Here is a 23,746-nt window from a genome sequence, read left to right as displayed (position 1 = left end):
TTGCCTAAGCTGGATTGGTCAAGATGGTGCGGAAAAATCATTTTAGAGGAGAGATTTTTCCAGTGCAGACTTTGTCACGTTTGAGGGAACCATCTTTAAAGGAGGCAGTGTTTCCTGCCTATCCTCCTCCCCCCTCCCCCAGATAAATCTCTCTTGTTCAACAGCTTCAAAAGAAACTGCTATTTTGAGAACAGAAATGTTTCACCCCCTTTTGCAACTTGATTTTTAAATGTTTCTGACACTGTTTTGTCCATTCGCCAGACTAAACAGGAAAAATAAAGAATAAAAAGCACATCACTATAGCACTCAGAGAAAATATTAAATGTACTTTGAACCAGCATTAAAGCTGTCTTAAAGCTAGTCAGTACCTCAATTAAGATTTCCTACTGGATACTCCATCGTGCAACCACAGCAGCACTTCCCTCTGTCATAAAGGTTGTGTGTTTGTTTAACACAAGTCTACTACACCCAGCAGCCACTTCCATGAGCACATTACACAACAGAAAATAGGCAAGCATTTAAAAATTTTGAGGCATTAGAGTGATGTTTCTAGAGAGACTGTTTCTGTCCTCATCATTCATTGCCATCTAATCAAACAAGAACTGCAGCCAGAGCTTGCTGTGCCATCAGTGGTGATGTTCTGATACTCACCAACATCAGATGCTGTGCCCTGATTCACCCTACTGCCAGGAATGGGGCTCTGTCTGCCGGCTCTGATCTGCTGGAACATGCTGATTAATAACAGCACAACCTCATCCACCACTCTTAAGTCCTGCCTAGCTAACTCCAAGGGTTTTCTCTGACTAGTTGAACAGAAGTCGTGGAAAGCACATTGGTTCTGCAGTCCTTGAAGGCCATCTGCTTCTGGCTGGAGTGAAACTATGCCGTGAACCCACGGCAAAAAGATCCTCACCCAGCTCCTCACACAGGCTGCTGCTGTTGGGCTCAAGACTCACAAAGATTTCACAGAGGAAGAGAGACATAAGCTAAGGGAAGCCCTCGGGGGAAGAACAACTCTGTGGGCTTGAGTGATCACTAAGAGAAAATGAATGAAAAGGCTTTATTGTGCCTAGAGCTTCGCAGAAGCAGCTGCCAAAGAGCTATTTAGCTCAAATAGCCTCACAAAACTCCCTGTCTCTGCATCATGGCTGCTCAGATAACCATATCGGTTGTACAATAACTCACGTAGGGTAATCCTGGGGGGCCGAGGATGCACACTGCTCATCTATCTGGACACCCAGACATCCTCTAATAGCTACAACACTCACAGGAGTCTGAGGTGTAGCCTGAAGTAACCACGTCTCACAGGGGAAAAGGCATAAGCAACAGCTCAGCTCTGTTTATTTTTTCAGTTTTTATTTGACTTTACAGCAATTCAGCTTTTCCCTCGAAAACAGCGGGAATCTAAACCTCACAGTTTTCATCATCTCAGGTAGGAATGTTACCCACCCAGTATTCAGGGGTCATTTGGACTCATAGTCTGACTGATCGTGTTGGAAAGCTGGAATATTTGGATGGTGACTCAGCAGTGTTCAGAGAGGGGATTTTTCTTTGGTCAGTTGCTAATTATGTTAGAGAAGATGTGTGCTAAAAAGTCAGACAGTGGATTTTTGCAGCACACCAGTGAGCTTTTGCATGCAAAGGTTGAGTAACATGGTAAATGACAGCTAGCAATTGATAAAGGGTAGATATAGTTTTGGTTAAAAATATACATATATATATAGCTTCAAGCCAAGTCCTCAAAATAATAAAGCAAACTAAGCTTCTGCATGTGGGTAGCCTTTAAGCTATAAAAAGATAAAGAAAACAGAAGGAGATAAATTAATCAAGAATTAAATGGAACATCTAATGATAAGAGAAGAAATAAGGAAATACAGAATATGATCCCGAAATATAATGCTCACCAATGCCTTTCTTGCTCTCAGAATAAACCAGAAACCACCACCTTTAAATAAATCACTGCATGAGCCCTATACCTAGAAATTAATTTGCTTTGTTAACTATGACACAAGTGTGTAAGGCAGAGTGATTTTAAAGGACTGAAATTTCATTAAGAAATAAAATCTGCAAGTCATTTCCCTGCCTTTAAACCTGTAGTGTTTGTACAGTGTGTCAGCGCCGTCCCCAGACTAAAAAAAGGATTCATTCTTTCACAGGAGCTTTTGAGTCACAGATACTAAGCAAGAAATGCTCCTGTGGAGTTGAAGAGGCCACGTTTTAATTCTCCAGGCTCTCCAGCCAGCAGATTCAGCGTGCTCCTACTTGCTCTGGAGGCTGTACTGATGGAAAAGCACCGGGCTTCAGCAGCATCCAGATCTTGCAGAAAGCCACGATCATGCTTCCATCTCCTTTCCCCGCACCGTGGCCTCAGATTTGGCGAGGCAGGCTGCAGCACGCACCGCCTGGAGCCTGTGATGCTGCCGGCACTGTGCTGTGCGGGAAGGTGGGGGAGTGCCCGAACGCCCTCTCACCAGGTCTTTGCAACCCCCAGCACGCACCTTCCTCTTGTGCACATCTCCTCGCTAGCATGCACCTTCCCTGAAGGGCAACGCCTGGCCCAGGGCCGCATCCTCGTACTGACCCACAGCCCTTCTGCCACAGGCGCCTGGGAGCAGCGGAGTGCAGCTGGGACAGGTGACTGATCCCAGGGCCTGAGTGAGCAGTGTTTCCCCACCTGCTGATCCTTAGGGATCAAAATGCTCCTTCTGCCCTTAAAGGCACACATGGAAGAAGGAGCTAGCAGCTCCCTACAGATTTTGGGACACGGTTTGCCTCAGTTTTGGGCCATGCACCTAGTTGCGCTGCTGCAAGAAGAGGAAGTCGTGTAGCTGGAAGCTGCGCATCCCTTCTGGCAAACCGTCTACTCCTGCGTGCTGCTAAGCACAAGGGGCTGCAATCCTCTCTGCAATGTGGGCAGTTTGTAACCGAGCCTAGGAAAACAGTACGTGGGAAAAGGTGCCTCTTCTGCTGAGATCGCGGCCGGCCTCTCCCCAGGGTCCCCAGGAATGTGATGCATTTCCGAAAGCAGCAAACGCTCTTGCAACCAGTGACTGTCTGGGCTGAGTAGCAGAGGTCTCCCAGGCCTGGCCTGGCCAGTTCCCACACAAGAGGATGTGGGGAGGGAGAGGAGGATCGGGGGTCTGTTAGCTGATTCCTTCTTTCTGTGAACACAGAATGAGTGCCCAGGTGGCTCCAGGAGGTTCTCCACAGCTCTCGTAACTCTTTCACTCTATAGTGCTCACTTGGCTATGACAGCAAAGCCTAACAGTGCAAAACCCAGGAACAAGTTTTGCTTGATCTAGTCAACAGTTCCTGGTTTAATCTTGTGCTTCCTGGCTCAAATGTGTGCAGGCTGAATGTGACCCCATCCAGGGGAGCAGGAGATATTCCCCACATTCCCCTTAAGCTCCCAAACTACTGACAAACCGTGGGGTTCTCCTCTCACTCCAGTTTGCACCGATGCTCCTTCAGCCCCACAACAGACAGCTCGGAGTTACAACCACAGCGGCACCGAGCAACGCATGGTGATGATGAAATGCTCCCTGGCAGATTAGGTTCTGCACAAACATGGCTCTGAAAGCAGTCCTGGGCTGGCTTGCACACCGCTCTGACAGCCCACCCTGAGGCTGAAGGGCCCTGGCCCAGTGCGGTGCTGCCTGAACGCTGTGCTGATTCCCGATGCAAGGCCACAGGACTTCGAGGGTTTTTCCACGCGGTGCTTCCACCTGAATAGCTGCAAGGATGCTATGCCCACAGCGCCTTCCCTGCTGACAGGAGCTTGTTGCTGCCTTGCCTGAGCAGGGAGGAAGCAACGTGGAGGGCTGGATCTGCTCAAGCTCTGGGCTGGTCCCCGTGACAGTGACAGCACGTTTCGCTGTCCCTCGTATGTGGTCACACAAGTCTCTGCAACCGGACATGGTGACAACGGGTCTGTCACCCCCAGAAGGGCAGCGAGCTCTGAGCTGTGGTCAGCCCAGCACGGCAGTGAGCAACATGGAGGAGAGAAGAGATGGTGCACATTCCCTTCTTGATGACATATGACAGGGGGACCCAGCTGTGCTGCACATTCACTCAGCATTCAAGCAAAAACCAGCAGCGCTGAGGAGGCTATGAAAGGAAAGACTGGGCTCACGCGTGTTTCATAGTCACCCTCGGTATGTCGTCATTCGTGCCCAGGGCGCAGTGCTGCTGCTTCTGAGAATGCAGCATGCCAAGTGACATTTGGCTGTGGCGGAGCTGTTTGACAATGACGCTTCGAACAAACCCACAACTCTCACACAGAAAAGGGGGAGGGCTTGCGAGAAACGAATTCTTCAGGAAGGAATGGCAGATGCTTTTCTAAGAATACACTGCATGACAACTTCTAACACTCTTGCCAAAGGCGAAAGGCGTAAGGATCTGTATGGCCCTGCCCATCTACTGACGAGGTCTGATGAAAACAGCAGCGTGCACTCAACTCAATTTTCCTTGTTTTTAAGTTAATTTTTCTTTGTTGTCCATTTATAGCAGAGTTTTTACCCAATTGACTATAGTTAAATATTTTGGGGGAAAGCTGAATTCAGAGAAATTCAACTGAGATTCACCCCCACATGCTAATTTATCTTTCCCCATCTACTGGGCAGGCAAGCTACTGCGGTCAGCAACTGTGTCTTCTTGTGACAACAGCAATCACAGCCCTGTTTACAAATACTAGATTCAAAGATTACGAAACCTGGCCGGAAGGCAATGGCGAGGATGACCACACTATAAATGTGAAGCATGAATATGTGGGTGTATTTAAGGGGGAGGGAAGGGAAAAGCTAGTGATACTTCTAAGATCTGAGGCCCACTCTTTAATGTAAGAGGTATGTTCTTCCTAGAAGGGAAGAATCTCATGACTTATTTATAAAGCCTCAGGGTGCCAAACCCCAGAGTTACAGGAACATCTGCTCAGGAAGCTTGTAAAAAAAGCTCCTTCTGCACCATTTCCCTGTGGCTAAATCTCATTTTGGACTGTATGACTTGTGTCTGTTAGTAGATAAAATAGGTCCGGGAACAGCCCTGGGAAAAGCCTGCAGCCTCCCAAACCCTGTGGCTGCATCCAAACTGCTTGCTTGGGGCTGGTACTGGAATGTCCTCGCTCAGGATGTGTGGGCCCCTTGGTGAGGACACCCGCTGGCTCCCCGCAGCCGCTGGGACGATGGCCAACGCCTGGAGCTGGACGGCTGACCCCCCTCCTGCCATTGCTTCTGGCTGAACTTTGGTGTGCTGCTGCTCTTACTGTGGACAGCAAGCTGGTAGGGAACACCCCATCGCTGAATTTAAATACCACTAAGGCACAGCTGCTGGACAACACGTTTGGGTGCAGCCAGAGCATTCCTGAAGCCCAGAGCTGTTCGTTCCAGAGCAAGTATCTGATGGCAAACACCCAGAGCATTGCCCGCTGCTCACACAGGCACGTAGCGGGGTTCCTCACATCTTCCTCATTCCTATGGCTGTTAATGATCCAGCAGGATTTACCTTATAAACACAGAGAGCTGCAGTGAAATCCTGGGCACCCAGAAGTCCCTTTCCCTGATCTTCCTCTCTTGAGGTCCCTGACATACTCAGAGTTGTCCGATCCTTTGGGGAGCTCAGCCCAGCTTTAATCCAGTCCATTTGCTTGCCATGCCTACCTCTCTGGAATGATTTGTGTGGATCTGTCTCTAGAGGATGTTCCCCTGCCCAAATTCAATATCACTGATATTTCCCACAGCAATCGCTCAATCAGCCCCACCTTCAGCCCTTTCTATCACAGCAAATGTGGTGTCTTCTCAGACTTTACTACTGCAGTCATTACTTGAGGCCTTTGAGGTCAAAGCTGAGTAAATCTCCAGTGCCTCATCAGGCAACTGCAGAAATAAATTTCTATTTTAAAGATTCATTCCATTGATTTACTCACTGAGCTGTCACTGCTCAGACAGCCCAGCCATATCACAGATCACATGTTTAGGATTTAATTACCTTCACTGTACATTAAATATACTGTATATGGTGCACTGGAGAGTCAAGACTCAGAAAGATTTAAACACAAATGAAATGCACGTGGTTGAAGTGAAAGCCTTGAGGAATACTCGAGCTCTGCCTTGACTGTCAGAAGAGTTTTGCTCCATGTAATCTTTTAGTCCGTGTTTTCATGATCCGCTTTACCTGCTCTCAGTCAGCACTGCCAACAAAAGGCAGTGCCATCCAGCCTGCCCCTGCCCTCCAATTAATGCTGACGCTGACATTAATTTGGCTGTGGGATGAACTACAGCAGGAAAATGATTTAGCTTGCACAGCTGCACAAGGGCTGGTGCTGCTACGAGGGAGGCAGAGGCATGAGGCTAGGGACTTTGGGGGCAGGGAATGAATGATCCTGCCCGTTTTGGTAGTGGTTGCTCTTTCCTGGGGTCAGTCTGATGGTGAAAGACATCACAGGACAGGGGCCCCTCCTTCTTTTTTTGGGCTATCAGAAGATTCAGGCATTGTGCACTGTCTTCACATTCTGATCACAGTAATGAATACAGTAAAACCCCACAAGTTTAATAGATTAGAAGATGGCAGTTTTGGCCTGAGAGAAATGCTGAGGCGGCAGGGCAACAGGCACGTTCCCTAATAGGTAACACCTGATCCCTGGCAGCGGCACGCCGAACAGCTGGACTCGCGGCACGCCAGTCCTCCCCTTGGCAGGGAACGCTTCGCACTGCTGTGTGCGAGGCTGCTGTCACAACAGGAATCTTTTAGCAGCTCTAAAGCAGCACAGCAATGCCTACAACAAACACGTGCCCACAGTGTAACAGGAGAGGTGGCCCTGTGCTGGCAAACAGTGCTGCTCCCTGAGGAGAATTTCAGCTTGGAGGCTCCTGATTGCCAATGCAAATTAGAGCTGCCTGCAGCCTGCAGCTAAAGAGCACGAGGACAAACTTTCTGCCATGTCTCACCAGAAGCCAAGCCACATGGAATGTGATTTCCCACTGCAATATGTTGATTGACCATGTCGATTGGCTGAGCATAATGTCCCTGAAATGAGCACAAACAGCTTAGAAGATAAGATGCCATCAGTAAGCCTTCCTCTTGTGTGCTCCGTGCAAGGACTGGAGCTCTTAGCGGCACTGGGATTAAATAACAGATGTGTCCTTGATAAAAAAATACCTTGGTATCTGCCCTCCCTTTCCTGTTCAATGGGTGATGGTCCCATTAGGCACCCACTCTTGTAGAAAACGTCCAGCTATCGAGGTGGAAAAATGGCCAACGATTATGCAGACAACCACGATAGCCATTTACGGAGTTTGGTGTGCACAAACACTAGCTGTGGCCTTTATGACATCTGATGTTAAACCATGTCACTGGGCAAAAAAACACCTGAAGAAACTATGGGCACTTGATCAAGACAGCAAAGATCCCACCAACAGCACATACAGGCTAACTAAAAATGTAGTTAACCCCTGAAAGAGTGGCACATATGGAGTGCAGCATGCATTGTGTGCACGTGGCTCTGTTTCAGAGTTTTCTGTGCAAAGCGAAGGACAGGAATGCTGCAGGGAGCACCTGTGCTCGGCTGGGGCAGCCGGGACAGCACACGTGGGAGCTGCTGGCCCTGCGCATGAGCTGGAGGAGCAGCAAAGCGAGCGCAACACGTGTGCAAACTGCAAGCAGCAATACTAAAAGCAAGAGGCAGGTGTGTTCCTCTTTAAGGTCAGCTGAAGGGCCTGGTAGTACGTGGGTGAATGAGGCCAGGGTCCTGCTTCAGGGAGGCTGCTGGGGAGGGAAAGAGTGTGATTCACTTCAGGAGAGTGCTGGTTGACTGCGAGGAGGAGGCTGGCAGCCCTCACTTCCCACCACGCTGGCTCGTGCAGTGTCTGCAGTCACGGGGTACAGAGAAGAAGGAAATGAAGAGAGCAGGGTGGCTGCAGGAGGAAGGAGGGAACAAAGTTTCTTCCTCTCTCCCCTCTGCTTCTGGCCCCTCATCGCTCCGTGTCTCGCTGGAGGCCCAGTGAGGAGGCCAGACCCGTGAGAGGAGCACCCCTTCCTCCCAGTGCCCTGCCCCAGATCCTGACAGAAGGCTGCTAGGCCAGGCCCTCCGACCCCTACCTGTACTACCCACCTGCCCTGCACGCCTTCGGGTGCACGGGGCCACACACGGCTCCTGGCAAAATGCCCCCCTGCAGCACCGCCACCCCAACACCGCCCGCCGGCCTCTGCGCCCCTTCTGCTGACACCGAGGGAGCAGGGAGGCAGCAAGTTTTAGCAGCCTTCACGAGCAAAGTCGTTTAACCATTTCTGTCCTCCCAGTTGCATTTGCCTCACAGGATGGCAGCGTTTGATATTTCGAAAGATAAAGAATATTTTGTTGTAAGCAAAGGAAAAACAGAGAATATCGATGGTGGTAGTAGGGGGGAAATGAGCTGAAAACCATAGACGAGGCAAAAGTCTGAATAATCAGATGAGTGAGGAGGGTTATAGTGTGCAAGCGAAGAGGCATTGAGTCACATTGCGAGCTTGTACCATAAAATGATCTACACCTATTTCCCAGAAGGTGATTAGTTTGCATAATTGAGAAGTTTTATGAAGGGTGTTCATTGGAACTCGATGAATAATTAATTTTTTGTGTTTCGTTGGCAGATTTGGAAAGTTAAGAGGACTCATTTCAATCACACTGAAAGGAAAAAAAATGATTTTTTTTTTGTGAATTGAAAAGTAAAACAAGTAATAATTTGTAGGCTTCGAGTGAGACATTTGTTCCTAAAAAAAATTAATGCTTTAATTAATTTTGATGGTGGCTATTTAAATATGATTTGAATATTTCAAAATAACAGGGATTTTTGAACAAAAAAGTTGCTTTGAACAAGAAAAATCAGAACAGTTAATTTGAAGAAGAATATTAAGAACTATCTCACTGGAAATTCTGAAGTTTTTGTGTTTTTTTTTCCCCCTGAAATTAAAGAATATGACAGTATAGGCCAAAGTCCTGAACTATTTCACCATCTCCTATCCTGAACTTTTGGCTGCAGTAGTTATTTCCAAAAACAAAAGCCCCTTCCCAGGCTCAATAGCTCATCATGCATATCCACAAGTCGCAAGACTCCAGAGTCCGCTGCCCCACATGCCGCTGTGCAGCCCAGCTCCTCAGCGCTCCAGGAGCTCAGCAAAGCAAAGTCATTTGAACACAGGCAGAAAGTACAGCTACACTCTCTTCAGAGCCTGCATTTGCCAGGTCAGCGTATTCTGACCTACTACGCAGCCCACTGTTAAATAGCTTGCAAATGAAATTATCCAGTTTTGGGATGCAGTATTAAAAAAGCAATGACAAAGTCACTAATACCATTTGTAGTTAAATCCCTTCAAGACAGGAATGGACAGTGCTGTAGTTTTGTAGCTGTTGAAGGAATCAAGGAAGGATAATGGAGGTAGACTGAGTCCTGCCTAATTCATCTGGCCCAAAGACCCTGGTACAGAGATGCCACTTATTTTCAATGAATTTTAACATCTGGCAATAGTTAACACACTACAGGCTGATACATCTACGCCAATGCAACTGCAATCGTTCTAGAGAAGGTAATGCTGCAGCAACGCCACTTATAAGGCTGTGGAAGCAAAATTTGTTGATGCATTCAGGTCCTTACAGTGATGAGAACCAGGCCTTCTACTTAACACTTTTTCTTTTACAAGACTTAAGTTTGTTGCTGACATTTGAAAATCATAAAAAGTGGGTTAATATGATGGCCATTTAAATGAGCAAACATAGCAAAAAAACTTAGGAAGTGAAACTTTCTCAAGAAAGCTCTGCTTAACTGCAGTTGCTCTTGCTGCAAAGGGTTCCCTTCGCATTTTTCTCATTTCACCACGTACTGGTTCTAGGCAGAAAAAAGGTATATATGACATTCTGCCAATACGTAAGAGATCTTTATTTTCTTTACAACAAAGCTGATGATTTAAAAATGAAAAATGATGGGGGGAGGGAGCTGGAAAAAAGCTTTAGAAAAAGATATATATGCATTTTCTCAAAAATTTCCCCCTTTCCTTCAACATTTCATCAAATTTTAAAATTCAAAACATTTCCCCCTATTTTGCGTAGGACTTGATTTTCATTGGACCCCATCCAACACATTTGTTTTCTTTGTATGTACCAGAAATAATCTTACTGCTATCTGAAAGAAAAATTCCCCAGGTGGTGGTTACCCACAAGCCCATCCTCCTTTTTATCCCTTCTTACTGATTCTGCAGCCGTATTTCATAACCTCTTTCCCCCCTAGAAACTACGTCCTCGATTCATCCCTAGCCCCCATACTAACCAAACTACCCACTATCATACTTCTTTTGTATCCACTATCCCTGTGGCCAAAATATTAAGAAATTTTTTGGATGCTGCACGTGAATTTTAAAATGTAGGATTTCCTAGCTGGGTTTGCAGGTGATGATAGCAGAAGCAGGCAGCTGGAGCTGAGAAGACGTGCATTAGTTGGTTGCTTGCTACAACCAGAGGCTATACAACAGCATTGACTCAAATAAGCAGGAGGGTGAGGTAGCCACACTGACATTCAAATCAATACTCTGAGAGTTGCTATAGAAGTGATCGTCTAAGAATATGAGTTACGATAAAGCTTGCAGGGAGTGGCAGTATGTCAGTAAACAGGTATAGTAAGAAAGAGCTTCTGAACACAGAGGTAGAGGCTCACCAGCTTTTTCAAACAATCAGTTTGGCTAATGAAAGACTAAGTGTCCCCTTGCACACTTGCACATTTGGCCTCCGTGATGTCTCGTCTTTTTTTTTTTTTTTTTTTTTTTGGTTTTCATACTTGTCATTGGTGTGGCCTTTGGGAAAGGGGAATTGCTAAGTCCTAAAGTGTGGTTTTCAACACTTTGTAAACTAGTAAAGACAAACGAAGTTTGAGTTATCACTAACACAAGGGTAAGATTTTGTACACAAGATCAGATTCTGTGGTGAAGAGTGGGTTGAACAACAAATCCTGCAGATGATAAATTTTGGAAAGCATAGGACTTGTTTTAGTTCACTGACTCACATGATGCCAGCCACAAACCCGGCGCTTGGCTACATCATCCCACTTGCCGAGAGGTCTGGGTTATGGGGTGACAATTTGTTTTGCAGCTGTTACACTGCAAAAACAAAAAGAGTCTTGTGAAGTCTGGGATTTATTGTAAAACCTCCTGTCAGAAATCCCTTACCTTCATTTTCCAGAGCCTCCAGCCTATTATTTACCACATATTCTAATGCAAACTTGCAAATCTTTCACATATCATTGTAAATTTTTAGTAACGTGATGGCCCGTGGACCAAAGGAATACAGAACAAGCGTATCACTTCCATACATCAGGGCACCACCCCTGCAGATCTTAGACATGATTCCCAGGAATAGGTTCTCTGACAAGCTCTGAATAAATGACCTGTAATAAAGACACTATCCATTCCATGTTTTTCGTAGATAAAACTGCAAGAAAGTAGGCAAGGAGAAGGAGTGGAAAGCAGAAAAACGAGGCAAGGTTAGAGCAAGCAGGGATTCTGAAGCACCAGTAAGTGGTCCCCATCCCTCAGCACTGTTTCCATACCACCTTGCTATGTCATGCAAATTTTAAAGAGCCTTAATGAAGTGGATGTAGGTGGTGCACTACCTGGACTTTACTAAAATATGCTTTTATTTGTAATTGGCTTCTGGGCAGGGTTTGTCTGTGAATATGCTTTATTCCCAGCCTAACAGTTACATCTGAAAGCTACACACTTCATTCAGCCAGCCACTCATATTTCTCCACAAAATATTTCTTCCCCTCTTGGCATTCTCATTTCCCTATTTCTATCTCATCAAGAGCCCTTTGAGATTTTTTTAATGCAGAAGCTGTTTCCCTAGGATGTCCAAAACCTGTAGCTCCTGTTCCCAAATTCTGTGTGCCCGCGGGAAGGGACACCCATGTTGCAGTTCTGGGATCCAGTCCCTACACAGGCAAATCAGACTGAATGTAGAGGTGTGACAAAACACCTTCAGAAGCCTTCACCCATGATCCCAAGCCACATCTTGATTGCTGAAACATTCTCTTCTCAGGCCTTGACAAACCTTGGCTCACTGCTAAGTATTCAAAATGTTACTGCGAATCTGTCACTTTGAATGCCTTGTCTTCTCTTTGTGTCTGTCCACTGGCTTCCTCCTTCTGCTATATTACTAAGTTTTCCTTTCTATATTTCATTTAATTTCATTTCATTTCATTTTCCAGTCCATTCCATTCTAACTATCAGCTCTCATTCACTCTTCAGAAATGGCCTCCAGACTTGAACTGGTGAGCAAAGCTGATCTTCATTACCCACTTGTCATTAATTCAAAGAAATGTGCTCCATGCCATCCTTGGATTTGAAAAGAATTCCCCACTGTGAGTTTAGGAGAATGCCCTTCCTTGTCTGATCTCCTATCTTTAAAATATTTGGATTCTGTATATGTACACCGAGTTGGAGCACTATCTCCATTATGTAAAATTGTTTCAGTGCTTTGTTTGATATATGTTGAATGGAAAGGTTTAATGGCTTTCCAGGAGTCCTGCCTTAACCTTGTGGTTTGAAATGCCATAACAATAAAAAAAAAAAAAAGGGGGGAATATCCAGCCCCATGAAAACCAAACAGGAAGTAGGATCTTAAAGTACATACTACAGGTGAGTTACATGTCTCTTCTGTACCTTTTAAAAATTATTTCTTAGGCATCTTACTTTTGAGAACAGTGCTCCTCACATATCTTCAACATATCTTTATAATGATTTATTCTTGAGATCCTTGTTAAATGTAAACTTCTGTACTGTCATAACCTGAGGCTATTAGATTACAGCTATCTTTAGCTGTTTTTCCTTTTTGCAATGTTTTAAGAAACAAAGGGAAGCAGAAGTAAAACCTTTCTCTGGTATTTTTCCATGTGTCCACATTTGCAGTGAATCACAGGGTATATCCAACTGCTTTGCCTTCAGATGTGAGGGATTCCTTCAGCTCATTTTTGCTTACTCCTGACCACCAGGTAGTTTTCAGTGATCCCTCCAGGATGAAGGTGTCTCCTTTCTTGTGTGTTCACTCCCGAGTGACCAGCCTACTAACAAGAGATTTGTGGTGCTCTGCTTTGCAAAGCTCTTTTCTTAAAGGCAAGTCCTTAAACATCTGCCAAGACACTTCAGGGTCTGTTCAAGTTCCTCCTAAACTCTCTCCCTTGCCACAACCCACTACAGAAAACTGGAGAATAAGGAAGCTGATGTGTAAAGGCCTTTTGCCTGTGTTACTTCTCAGTCCTGCTTCTTTATTTCCTCTTACTTCTACCTGTACCTTTTTCCGTAGTCTCCCATCTTACCTTTTGACTGCAAGCTGCATGGGGCAAAGGGTCCTGGCTGCTAGCGCTTACAGTTCAAATACACAAATACCGCGTACCAAACCCAGGCAGATAAGAGATACAAGGCAGACCTTCAAGGCCAACCGAGAACTGTTAGCATGGAAAGTCGAGAGGCAATTTCTCTCTGTTAGATAACTATGAATGCCCTGAATTTCAGGAAAAAACTTGGATGTAATTAGCTTTACGTTAGAGGAAACAAAGCCTGGACTTTAAAAAGGAAGGATCAATAACTGTAGCACAAATAAAAAGAACTGTCACACACCCACCCATGCCTCAAATCCTTCTGGACAGTTGACCGGCCAGCAGAAGGGCACAAGAAGTGCAACCCCATGTGCCCTGAGAGGCACTGGCAGGAGAATTCCTCAGTCAGTGCTGTCCTTGCCTCTGCTTGTCTCTGCTGAGGCTGGACTGAGGGCACAGGCTTAGGACTAGAGAGCAGCATCTGCGAATCCAGGTTAGAAGCTGACAGAAAGGCCACAGTTCTGAGAGATTTAAGAATCGGTGGTTTTGTAATGTGAGCTGTGGTTCCTTCAGGAACCAAGACCGATCCACCAAACTTGGTCATATCTAGGGCTTTACTTAGACTAACCAGGTTTTAGTCCTTTAATGGTAACGAAACAATATTTTTCCAGTCACTGTGTTATTTCCTTTTCTCTTTACCTATTGTTTTGTAGAAAAGATTTTTTCTTCAGCCATACCACCTAGAGGTCTGGATTTTTTTTTTCAAATGACAATGCACTTCAAAACCCCAATAGGTTTGCGGCAAACTAACATGGTAAAAACGTGAACTGTTTAACATAATAAGACATGATCTCACATTCTGAGTTTAACAAAATATCCTGAAACCAGATACTTATGCAAATGATAAGCTTCTCTTCTCCCCATTACACCTCAAGCAATTCACCAAGCTATTTTTTTTTAAGTTCCTGTCAGAGAAGAAGAAAACATAGGCAGCATGAGGCAACTTTTTCTCTCAAGTGTGAAAATAAATTTGTGAATAATAACATTTTGCAATGGGAATTCTGACAGTGTGTCAGCAGAAGGTGTGCCCTAACAAGTATTCGATGAAGAAAAGCAATTCAGATCACTAAAATGTGAACGACCAATCCAAAATGACAAAGAAACTTAAATGAAAAACTTAGTTATTTAACTTACTAGCAATATGACTAATCACAGTAGTGTAGTCCAGTGTACGGTGCAAATTCATGTCCTTCTCTGTGCTAAGTTCACAGAGGCCATGAGACCAGGGCTGCTGCTAAGCTGATTCCTCAGTTTAAGACTGAAGCTTAGCTCTGCAAGGCCCTCAGTCCCTTCCACTGTCCTGACTCTTTGCTGTGGAAGCACGTGTGGAGCGTAAAGATTGCCCCCGATCTGGGGACTAAAATCACCCCTAAGAACAAAGAGAATAGAACTATAATCTAAGCATGTGCATTAAAGGAAAGATTTATCTAACACTGAGGTTTTGTACATGGCAAGTGCAGAGCTCAGGTTCTTGGAGTCAGCCTGAGGAATATCCTTCCTAAAAGACCTTCTGAATCTCAGAGTCAAGGGACAGGCTCTTCTTTGACCCAGTCCCTTGCCCTGGCCCTAGGCCAGCTGTCAGATTCCAGTTATGGGGAAAGGGTGGTAGAAGAAAAGTTCAAAAGATGAGGATGTCAGGGCGGAAAGACACCAGACTGCACAGATAAGAAGAATCTGTAACTAGGTAAGATAGGTCCTTTTGCTGTAGCCCACAAAGCCTGTGTGGTATACAGTGAAGGTGGACCAAGCCAAAGTCCAGAGACTTCATCAGCTGAAGGGTTGTTAGAATAGGAGCACAGCAGAGAGAAAAGTCCTCCCCAACCATTCTTGTGGAACTCATTTTAGGGGGGAACTCATTCAGTTATCAATACCTTGTTTCATGTCATAACTGAGCTACGAAGGATAGGAGCAGTGAAAGACAGATCCTACTGGGAACAAGAATCCTATTTTGCTATGTCATCAGTCTGGTATCTGCATATGTTAACTCCAGATCCAAAGCTTGATCAGCAAGGAGAGAGGAGGCTGTGGAAAGGTAATCTCTGTCCACTGGAAGAGGATGCTCTGGGCTCACCTTAGGCTGCCCCAGCCATGAAGAGACTCCACAGGGAGATATATTGTGCCTTACTTAGAAGAGCAGCCATCATAATGTGAAGCTTTTGAGGAGAAACAAGGGTAAAACATATCAAGTGGTAGATCTGAAAGGACACCATGAGAATGAAACAGCCTGGAAACATGATAGATAATGATGGAAACACAATGATTGCCAGAGTGGTTTTGATTGCTGAAGAGACAAGCACCTGGAGCTACCTATCTCTCTGGCTATATACAATGCTGTGGCTATGTGGGGCAGTGAGCACTTGGTTTTACATGGCAATCCTTTGCAAATGTTTAGTGGTTAATTGCACCATCACTTTGCAGCCTCAGTTAATTATCAGGAGATGACATTATGACTGATGAGGCTCAAATACATGATTTGTGTAACTGCATACAAAGCCCAAGACAAAGAGATATACAGGACAGGCAATTTGGTTACTGCTCTGGATATGAAAATGTCAAGCAGAACCTGGTAATTTCATGTCATAAATATCACTGATATCCTGGCATGCGACGTTGCAGTAGCATTAATTTGATATTATATTTATTATTAACATTGATTTAAGCTTGTCTAACCAGTAATACAATATGGCCCAGACTCATTATTCAGGTGTAGTTTTTCATTTTCCTAGAGCTGTATTTTTACTTATCGATTCTGATTTGAATGCTGGTTGAAATCAAACTGGCTATGAATCTGTCATTACAAACAATTGTTGCATCACCTAAATATAGAAGCAGTAAATTTATTTTTATCATTATGTATTTACATGATTTCAAGATCAAATATTTATTCCATGTCTTTGGATTGAGCAAGCTACTGTTGAAGAATGAATGCTATTATTTTTTCTAGGTCACAATTCAAAAGTAGGTCTTTGTAATCTACTAGATCTACATATATAAATGAAGCACCTTATAAAAGAACTTCTCAAAGTAGGAAAAAAAAAAAAAAAGAATGATGACCTTCAGGGTAACTGCATTTTTACGAAATTCTTTAGGCAATGATTCATGGATGTAACAGCCTGTCACATAAAAAAGCACAATGATTTTCAGACCTTACATGACTTTTAAAAGGCCATTGGGTGAAAACTGTTTCACTGAGATTTGAAATGAGGCAGGTTCTCTAAGCACAGATAGCAATAATCAAAGCTCCTGCAGCGTTTTTCATCTGGTGATCTCAAGGTACTTAGACAGGCAAGTCTTTAGGTAGGAAAGTACTGCACAGATGTGGAAGTCATTAGTTATAAACCTAGATAATTTTTTTCTTGGAAACACAAAAGCCTAAAGAAGGTGGGTTATGATTCAAGTCACATTGCTGATATGAAAAGTTGAAGCTGTTGCAATTGTAATCAGTATTTTGAAGGGGGCAGCAGTTTTTAAACATCAAAAGCATTAACATTAAAGGAAGCAAAGAAATTGGGGGCGGAGGGAAGTCCTCCACAGAAAGGCTAGCTTGCACTGATTCACTGTGTCACATTAGGCAGAAATACAGTTCTCTGCGTGTTGTCCTAGTGGGAAATACCTGATGATTGCTAAAATTTTAATGACTATGATTGTGCAAGCAGGCAGCACCAAAAGGCCTGAACTGCTCTATTGGATGATTACCTTTCCTCCCCCAATTCTTAAAGCAGAATGGATGGCAGTTTCAGATTGAATATATATTTTCCATCTGCTGAATAGTTGTTTTTGTTCATGCTGTTTGAGGTTAACTATGCACGTACTAATCAAACCCACTACTTCCTTTCTCGTAAAACCAAAACAAAGCTTCATATTACTTTCAGGTACAGCATCTGGGATCAAAGCTATATATATACACACTGACTCTGTGTGGGTTCAAACATTTCGAAGATTCAGTATCCTGAAAGGTGTCACCTGTTTTCCAGTCCTTCTGGGAGTTCCAGTTTGTCTTAACGTCTGAAGGCATCAGACACCTTCAGTCCCTTCAGCATTTGTCCCAGCGCAGGAATGCTCTCAGTATTGGTCACCGTGGGATTTCTCTGCACAGCCACTGCCATTGCAGAAGGTGGGTAGATGAAGGAGGCAAGGTAGCCGGGGGTATCTGCATTTTCTCAGTTTCACATCTTTGTAGGACAGGGGCTGGGTACAAAAGGGAGGGGGAGATGACATGGAGCCTCTTGGCAGGACAGACTGAGAACTGAGAGGTGTCTGGAAAACCAGACGCAGACTTCAGAACAGAGGCATCTGCAGAGAGGCTGGGCAGGATTCAGAGTAGCTCAAGAAGGAAGAAATATTTTGACACACCAGGCCTCGTGAGTGAAGTTGGCAGCTAATAAGGCAGAGACAGAGGTTTGAATGGATGGAGAGATTTTACTCCTCTCTCTCCCAAATTCTGGCACTTATGAACTGGGGAAGATAAGCCCTGACCACAAATGGACTGATATAATATGAAATCAAATACTGTGTCCTGACAGGTTTAAAGGAAAAAATAATTGCATTCCCATACTATAGTGGGCTAGAGTACAGCAGCCGTAAAAGGTAGCCAGTGGTACACTAGTTTCCCCTTAAGATTTGTCATGATTTTTTTTCAGTATGTTTATCAGGCTTTGCTGTGCATTCCTATACTGTGGCTTGGGATACGTATGCTGTTGCTGTACAGTGGCTTGGGAATGGCTGGTGCAAAAAGATCAAAACCAAAAGAAATGCAAATACAGTTTCTATTCAGTTTTACTGTTACCCTAATGGTTCTGGTTTGGGCAACAAGTGATTGCTGAGATTTATAATATAATTTACAGTAATTAAAGCACTTCAGCATTTCTAAGTATATTAATGCTGCCCCTATGTGAATTGTGGTTGTTGTGTTTTTCTAGAAGAATTTATCTGCATTTCTAGGAGTTACCCATGGTTGACAGGGGGTGGTAGGACACTCCTCCTATTGCACAGGTTTCAAGTAAATATTACATGACTGCAGATAATTTCTTGACAGATCATTTACCATCATGTCCTTTGCTTCCTTACAGTAATGGAAGTGTCTCAGCCAGCAATGGTGCTGGCCAACAGGCAAGGAGTTGCCAGCTTGGTGTGTAAATACAAGCACATCGGGAATGCAAAGGAAATTCGAGTGACTCTGCTGAAACAGACGGGTGACCAGTTCACTGAGATTTGTGCTTCAACCTACACGACGGAGTTTAAAATGTTCAGTGTGGAAGAGGTCATTCAGTGCCGTGTTAGCCCTAGCCGAAACAATGTGACCCTCACCCTCACTGGCCTGCAAGTTAATGATACTGGTCTTTATGTCTGCAAGATGGAGCGGATGTACCCTCCACCCTATTTTATGAACAAGGGCAATGGCACACAACTCTACGTGATTGGTAAGCCAAGCAGCTTTACAGAACTGTGATACTCCCAGCTTAAGGGTGTTGCTATTATGTCTCAGAGATCTTCAAAGTTCTATTTGTAAGAAGTGTGTTTGAACACTGATTCAAGCTTTGAGAATCATGCTCTTATTCCTTTAATGTCTCCCTGTAGATACCTAAAGCAGGTGTATCCATAGGCATGCAATATATTTAGTAATGTATGAGCATTGGACAGCATAAGCAACACCATATAGTGTATATGTTGTGTCCAGGCAGTAAGGTATGTAGGTGCTGAAACAGCAAAGCTAAGACGTGTTCTTCTGCAGATAAAGCTATTTTCCTTGGAAGTTGAGTGGGCAGGGGCTCAGAGCTCAGTCATGGTAGTATCTTGCGATAGCGCAGGTTAGAGAAAAGCAGTGTGGAGGCTAATCTTTGATTCCAGCGGATTCCTTATGTTGTGTCCAGGCAGTAAGGAATGTAAGTGCAGAAACAGCGAAGAGTAAGATGTATGTTCTTCTGCATGTAATATGACTTGTGTGATACGATATATTTTAGATCCAGAACCGTGTCCAGACACTGCCATATATCTCTGGGTATTAGGAGCTACTGCCTCAGGATTCTTTCTTTACAGCTTCATCATCTCAGCTGTTGTTGTGGGCAAAGCGGTAAGTCCTGTCAACTCAGCCCCATCCTGCTAATAATACCCCTTTGTGTGCTAAGGAAAAGGAGAAAGAAATGAGAAGAGGGAAGAATGTTGGGAGCGAAGGCACGGGGGTGTTCTGGCTCCCTTTTACTGGTGCAATGCAGTGCTGTTACAATAATGCAAAATGAGAACTTCCTGAACCTACCATTTAAACTTGTTTGTGGATCAGTTGTGTTGCCAGAGTACCAGAAAGCAGCCAGCTTCTATCAGCTGGACTGATCCTTGGCTTAGGTTTGGATGCTTAGAACAGGACGGAGTCTTGGATGCTTCTGGGATCAAAGGCAACAGACTTCAGGTGTACTCTGATTTCACATGGCCTATTCACACAAATTGCCAGGATTTGATTTTTCCTTTCCCCAATATTTATCTTGGTGCAAAGCAAATTTAAAGAGGCTTCCCCTTGTGACAGGGGGGAACTGTAATTTACAGCATTTTTAACTTCACGGCTAGGAACATCTGCATGAAAACAAAGGCATGAGAAACCTGGGTTGCCCGTTTCATTGTGGGTCTGGCGTGCTCAGCCTGTTAAAAATAAAACCGGTGCCGAAGCATAAAACCAAAAAGTACTCCTGTCCTGTATTTTTCAATCCATCCTTGTCCCTAGAAGCCAAATGAAGCAGTCAGGTGTCAACACTCATAGGTTTGAACTGTTGCTGGACTCTGCAACAAGAGCACCTTCAAAGCGCTAATTGAATAGTAGGACTCTATCTTTTCCTAAACAGCCCCTGTAACTCCTGATTATCCCTCAAATACTCTTAATGGATATTCTACAAAGAGAGGTGAATGGGAAAGGTGTCTAGAATATGTTTTACTCACTAAAGGCAGTACACCTACCACTCTTTAAAATGTGCTAGTCAGTGATTATGCTGTGATGACTTGTTCATTTTTGTGTCTTCCCATATTTTACAGATACAGAGAAGACGACGTCTCACTACTGGAGTCTATGTGAAAATGCCTTCTGAAAAGCTAGAGAAAAAAGTGATTCCATTTCACATCACTGTGAATTGAAACAGGGAGAGGGAGCCTGTTTCCTAGCTGGGATGGAGAATCTGCTAACTGACTTAAGTCAAAGAAATAAAATTTATCTTATTACAAAGGTGTATGGGAAAGAGAGATAATATTCCTTGTAACTTCTACGGTTTGGAGGAGAATAAATATAGTTTATGCATTAATATTTCAAGGTTAACCCTGTTACATAAAAATGGCTACATTAGGCCATTGATTCTTTGAGTTGTATTGTACCAATATGTAGTCTATATATATATGCATATATATATGTATAGCATTAAGTGCTATTGCTGTTGCAGCAGAACATCTTATTGTTAGATTGTGCCATATATACTGATCAACTGAGATCCAAACACTATTAAGACAGAAGCTCGTGTGTCATTGCAAGGCTAATCCTACAGGTCTGGGAGGCAGAGGCAGAGGAGCACACTAATGTACAAAAGAATGTTGACTTGTTTCTGTGCAGTGCTATTTATTGGTTCCATTTCTTGCATTAGTGCTTCGCGCTTCAACAGAGGCATCACCATAGGCTGGCAGTGATGATACTGCTGCTCTAAAAGCCTGATCTCAGCACCTTTCTCTGGCATTGCGTCCCAGCAGTGCTGCGCTGGAGTTAACCTTGATGATATCTGAGCCAGTGCTTGGAGAGAAAAGCTGCCCAGCTGGAGACCTCTTAAGCTGTTGCTGGGAAGATGTTCCAGCTCTGCTGGGGCCTCACATTTTAGAAATGCTAAATTAGCATCTATCCAAAAGGCAGAAGTATGTTGCTGTGTTTAACTGAATCTATTTTCCATGAAAATACCAACAGTGTATAATCTTGTTTATTAGTTATGTACCATTCAATAAAAACCTTGAAGCTTTGCCCAAATTAAAGTTCATTTCTTATTCACCATTCTCAGAAGCAACAGGAAGTGGCTACATGTTAGAAAGCAGTGATGACAAGATGAACCTTTCCCCTCTGACCCTGTGTTTTGCCTTTCTGAGGAGCTTGGGTGCTCATGCCAACACTTACTTTCTCATCCCTCCTCCTCAGGGGTCACCATTAAAATCTGCCAAGTCTTCTATTTGTTTAGTTAGAGCTGCTGTGATGTGGTTCGCAGATGCTACCAGTCACCTTTACACTTCCAGCAAAGTTACTTGCTTGCAGAAGGTAACAGTAACGACTTTGGTAGCATCTCCTGTATCTGTTTATACAAAAAGCTAGTTCTAGTTTCAAATCCTGTTTTCTTTGCACCTCCTTGACACTCTCACTCACTTAATGCTACCTGACACACAAAGCTTTTAGAGCTTAAAACCATTTGAGAATTCTTAGCTCTACCGTTTTAATTCTTTGCGATCAAAATTTCACCTTACAATCCCAAAACTTGGCAGTATGTACCTCTGTTTAACAGTTGTGAATGCATCTTTTTGCCTCAGTAACTGTGTAATCAAATCCCCACAGCCCACTACACTGCTCCTGCAGCAGCAGCAGCTTGCAGAACACCAAATCTCATTGCTCTCTTGGTTAGCTTTTCCTCTCTTCCCCCATTCATCTTACATCAGCTCCCACTGTACAAATAAACATTCACAGTCTCAATTTGCTACCAACTCAAACATTTGCAGGTGCCAACTGCTTTCTCAGTGTTGACCTACAGTTGTAGTGCATTAAGTAAAAGTAGCATCTGGTGACATATGCTTTTTCTGAAGCCATTATTTCTTGATTTGACAACAGTCTGGGATTTTTCTCCAATTTTCCACTAGCTTGTTGTTCTGGGCATTAAAAATGGTAAAAACTCACACAGCTGACCTCACTGCAAAATGACCAAATTTCTGTCTATTCAAGTGCAGTCTGCTAAGAGAAATGTGTTCCATGACTGGCAGAAATAGATTTGACCCACATATCCGCTTGTTGGAGCTGTAAAATCTTCCAATAAATTTACCCTGGCAAAGCAAGAATAATTACTCAGGTCAACTTTTTTTCCCAGCACAGGAAGTAATAGCTCAGATATTCCCTGAATTGTGTCCAATTGCTAATCAGGAACCAAGTGTTTCTTCTTTTTCTCTCCCTTGACAATTTGTATGTGCTGCAACCAAGTGCTTCCTTCTCTTGAGCAATCCAAAGCAGCTCAAGTAAATGATTTTCTATGTTTGTCCCTCCTGAGGGAAGGGATGCTTTGGGCCTCTGTCAACAATCTCATGACCTCTGGCCACAGCTGTGAATTTGTGTCACCATAGAATCCAAGTATAAATAATAATCACTTTCTTTGCTGGCAGGTAAGCTGACCATGGTTAGGCCTTCTGCATCCACCAGGACTAATCCCTCTCAGTACACTAGCATTTCCTTGAGACATTCAGCCTGTAATGGGCAGTGGAGAATTCTGACCTAAACAAACTGAAAGTTGCTAAATTACCCAGATAGTGAAGATTATGGGACACCTGAGCAGAAACAATCATTTCACATATGGCAATAGCAGTATTTTATGTTTGCTCCTGCACTTAAGTAATTTCTGGTATGATGCTTATTAACTATTGTATTGGAAATTACTTCGCCTAAATTCTCTAGTTGTTCTGAACTTCTCTTCATTCTCAGTAGCTTTCAACCCAAACTTTCTCCAACCTTCTCTTATTTCTGCAGTGCTGAATTTTCTCTAGCTTTTCTTACCATTGTAGCAGCTTTACCTGAGCTGAATGTTATACAAGTATGCATTACCATTTTTGTTCAAAGCCAGGTTCCCCTTTTCAATTTTCTGGCAGAGTACGAGGTGCACTCAAAACAGCAGATGTAGCAATGAAGACCAACGTGGGATTTCAGTTCAGATTCTATTGACAATAGTACTCTCGCAATTTATATCTGGCGCTACAGAAATGACTGGAGCCTAAGTGCCCGCAGAGATGTTATTTATGCCTGTCCCCATATGGTCCATATAGCAGCTCTGAAGAGTGCAGAGCATAAACCTCAGGGAATTTCCATTCTGCTCATGCCCTGTGCCACCCTTCAGGACCTTGAGCCCTGTGCTTTCTCCTGATACCAGGAGAGTATCTTGCCATGATCAGCATTCAAAAAAAATTGATATATGCAAGTCAGATATGCTTTTCTCTCAGACTACAGCAGTACCAATATGAAAGATTACTGTACATCCCAAAAAATGTAAGAAGGAGGAAATGCTGACTCTGGGAAGAATGCAAAATGTAGAGGCCAAAGGAATTGGTCTCAGAAGAATTTGGGGCTCATTAGAACAGGGAGTTTAAAAACATAACTGAAT

At 43.9% G+C, this 23,746-nt stretch overlaps 2 protein-coding genes across 3 annotated transcripts in view; one reads left to right on the top strand and one right to left on the bottom strand.

Moving 5' to 3' along the window:
* Positions 1 to 23,746, bottom strand: part of LOC308198300 (uncharacterized protein) — a 240,330-nt gene that overhangs the window by 66,945 nt on the left and 149,639 nt on the right. The window lies entirely within an intron of this gene.
* CTLA4 (cytotoxic T-lymphocyte associated protein 4) lies at positions 655 to 23,740 on the top strand. The gene is made up of 4 exons (XM_080600526.1): positions 655 to 17,502; positions 18,458 to 18,808; positions 19,349 to 19,458; positions 20,406 to 23,740. The coding sequence occupies exons 1-4, from the start codon at positions 17,445 to 17,447 to the stop codon at positions 20,502 to 20,504; spliced, it is 618 nt and encodes a 205-aa protein (XP_080456652.1). The 5' UTR covers positions 655 to 17,444; the 3' UTR covers positions 20,505 to 23,740.

Source organism: Anser brachyrhynchus (assembly GCF_964034855.1).
Source record: "Anser brachyrhynchus genome assembly, chromosome: 7".
NCBI lineage: Eukaryota > Metazoa > Chordata > Aves > Anseriformes > Anatidae > Anser > Anser brachyrhynchus.
The sequence above is the reverse complement of the archived record's forward strand: the minus strand, read 5'-3'. Positions and strand labels throughout refer to the sequence as shown.

Bases quoted from the DNA above. Each gene is read 5' to 3' on its own strand.
- CTLA4 (XM_080600526.1), top strand. From the start codon at position 17,445: ATGCTCTCAGTATTGGTCACCGTGGGATTTCTCTGCACAGCCACTGCC. The intron at 17,503-18,457 runs GTGGGTAGATGA...GCTTCCTTACAG, and splicing joins AGCCACTGCCATTGCAGAAG to TAATGGAAGTGTCTCAGCCA. The intron at 18,809-19,348 runs GTAAGCCAAGCA...GATATATTTTAG, and splicing joins CACACAACTCTACGTGATTG to ATCCAGAACCGTGTCCAGAC.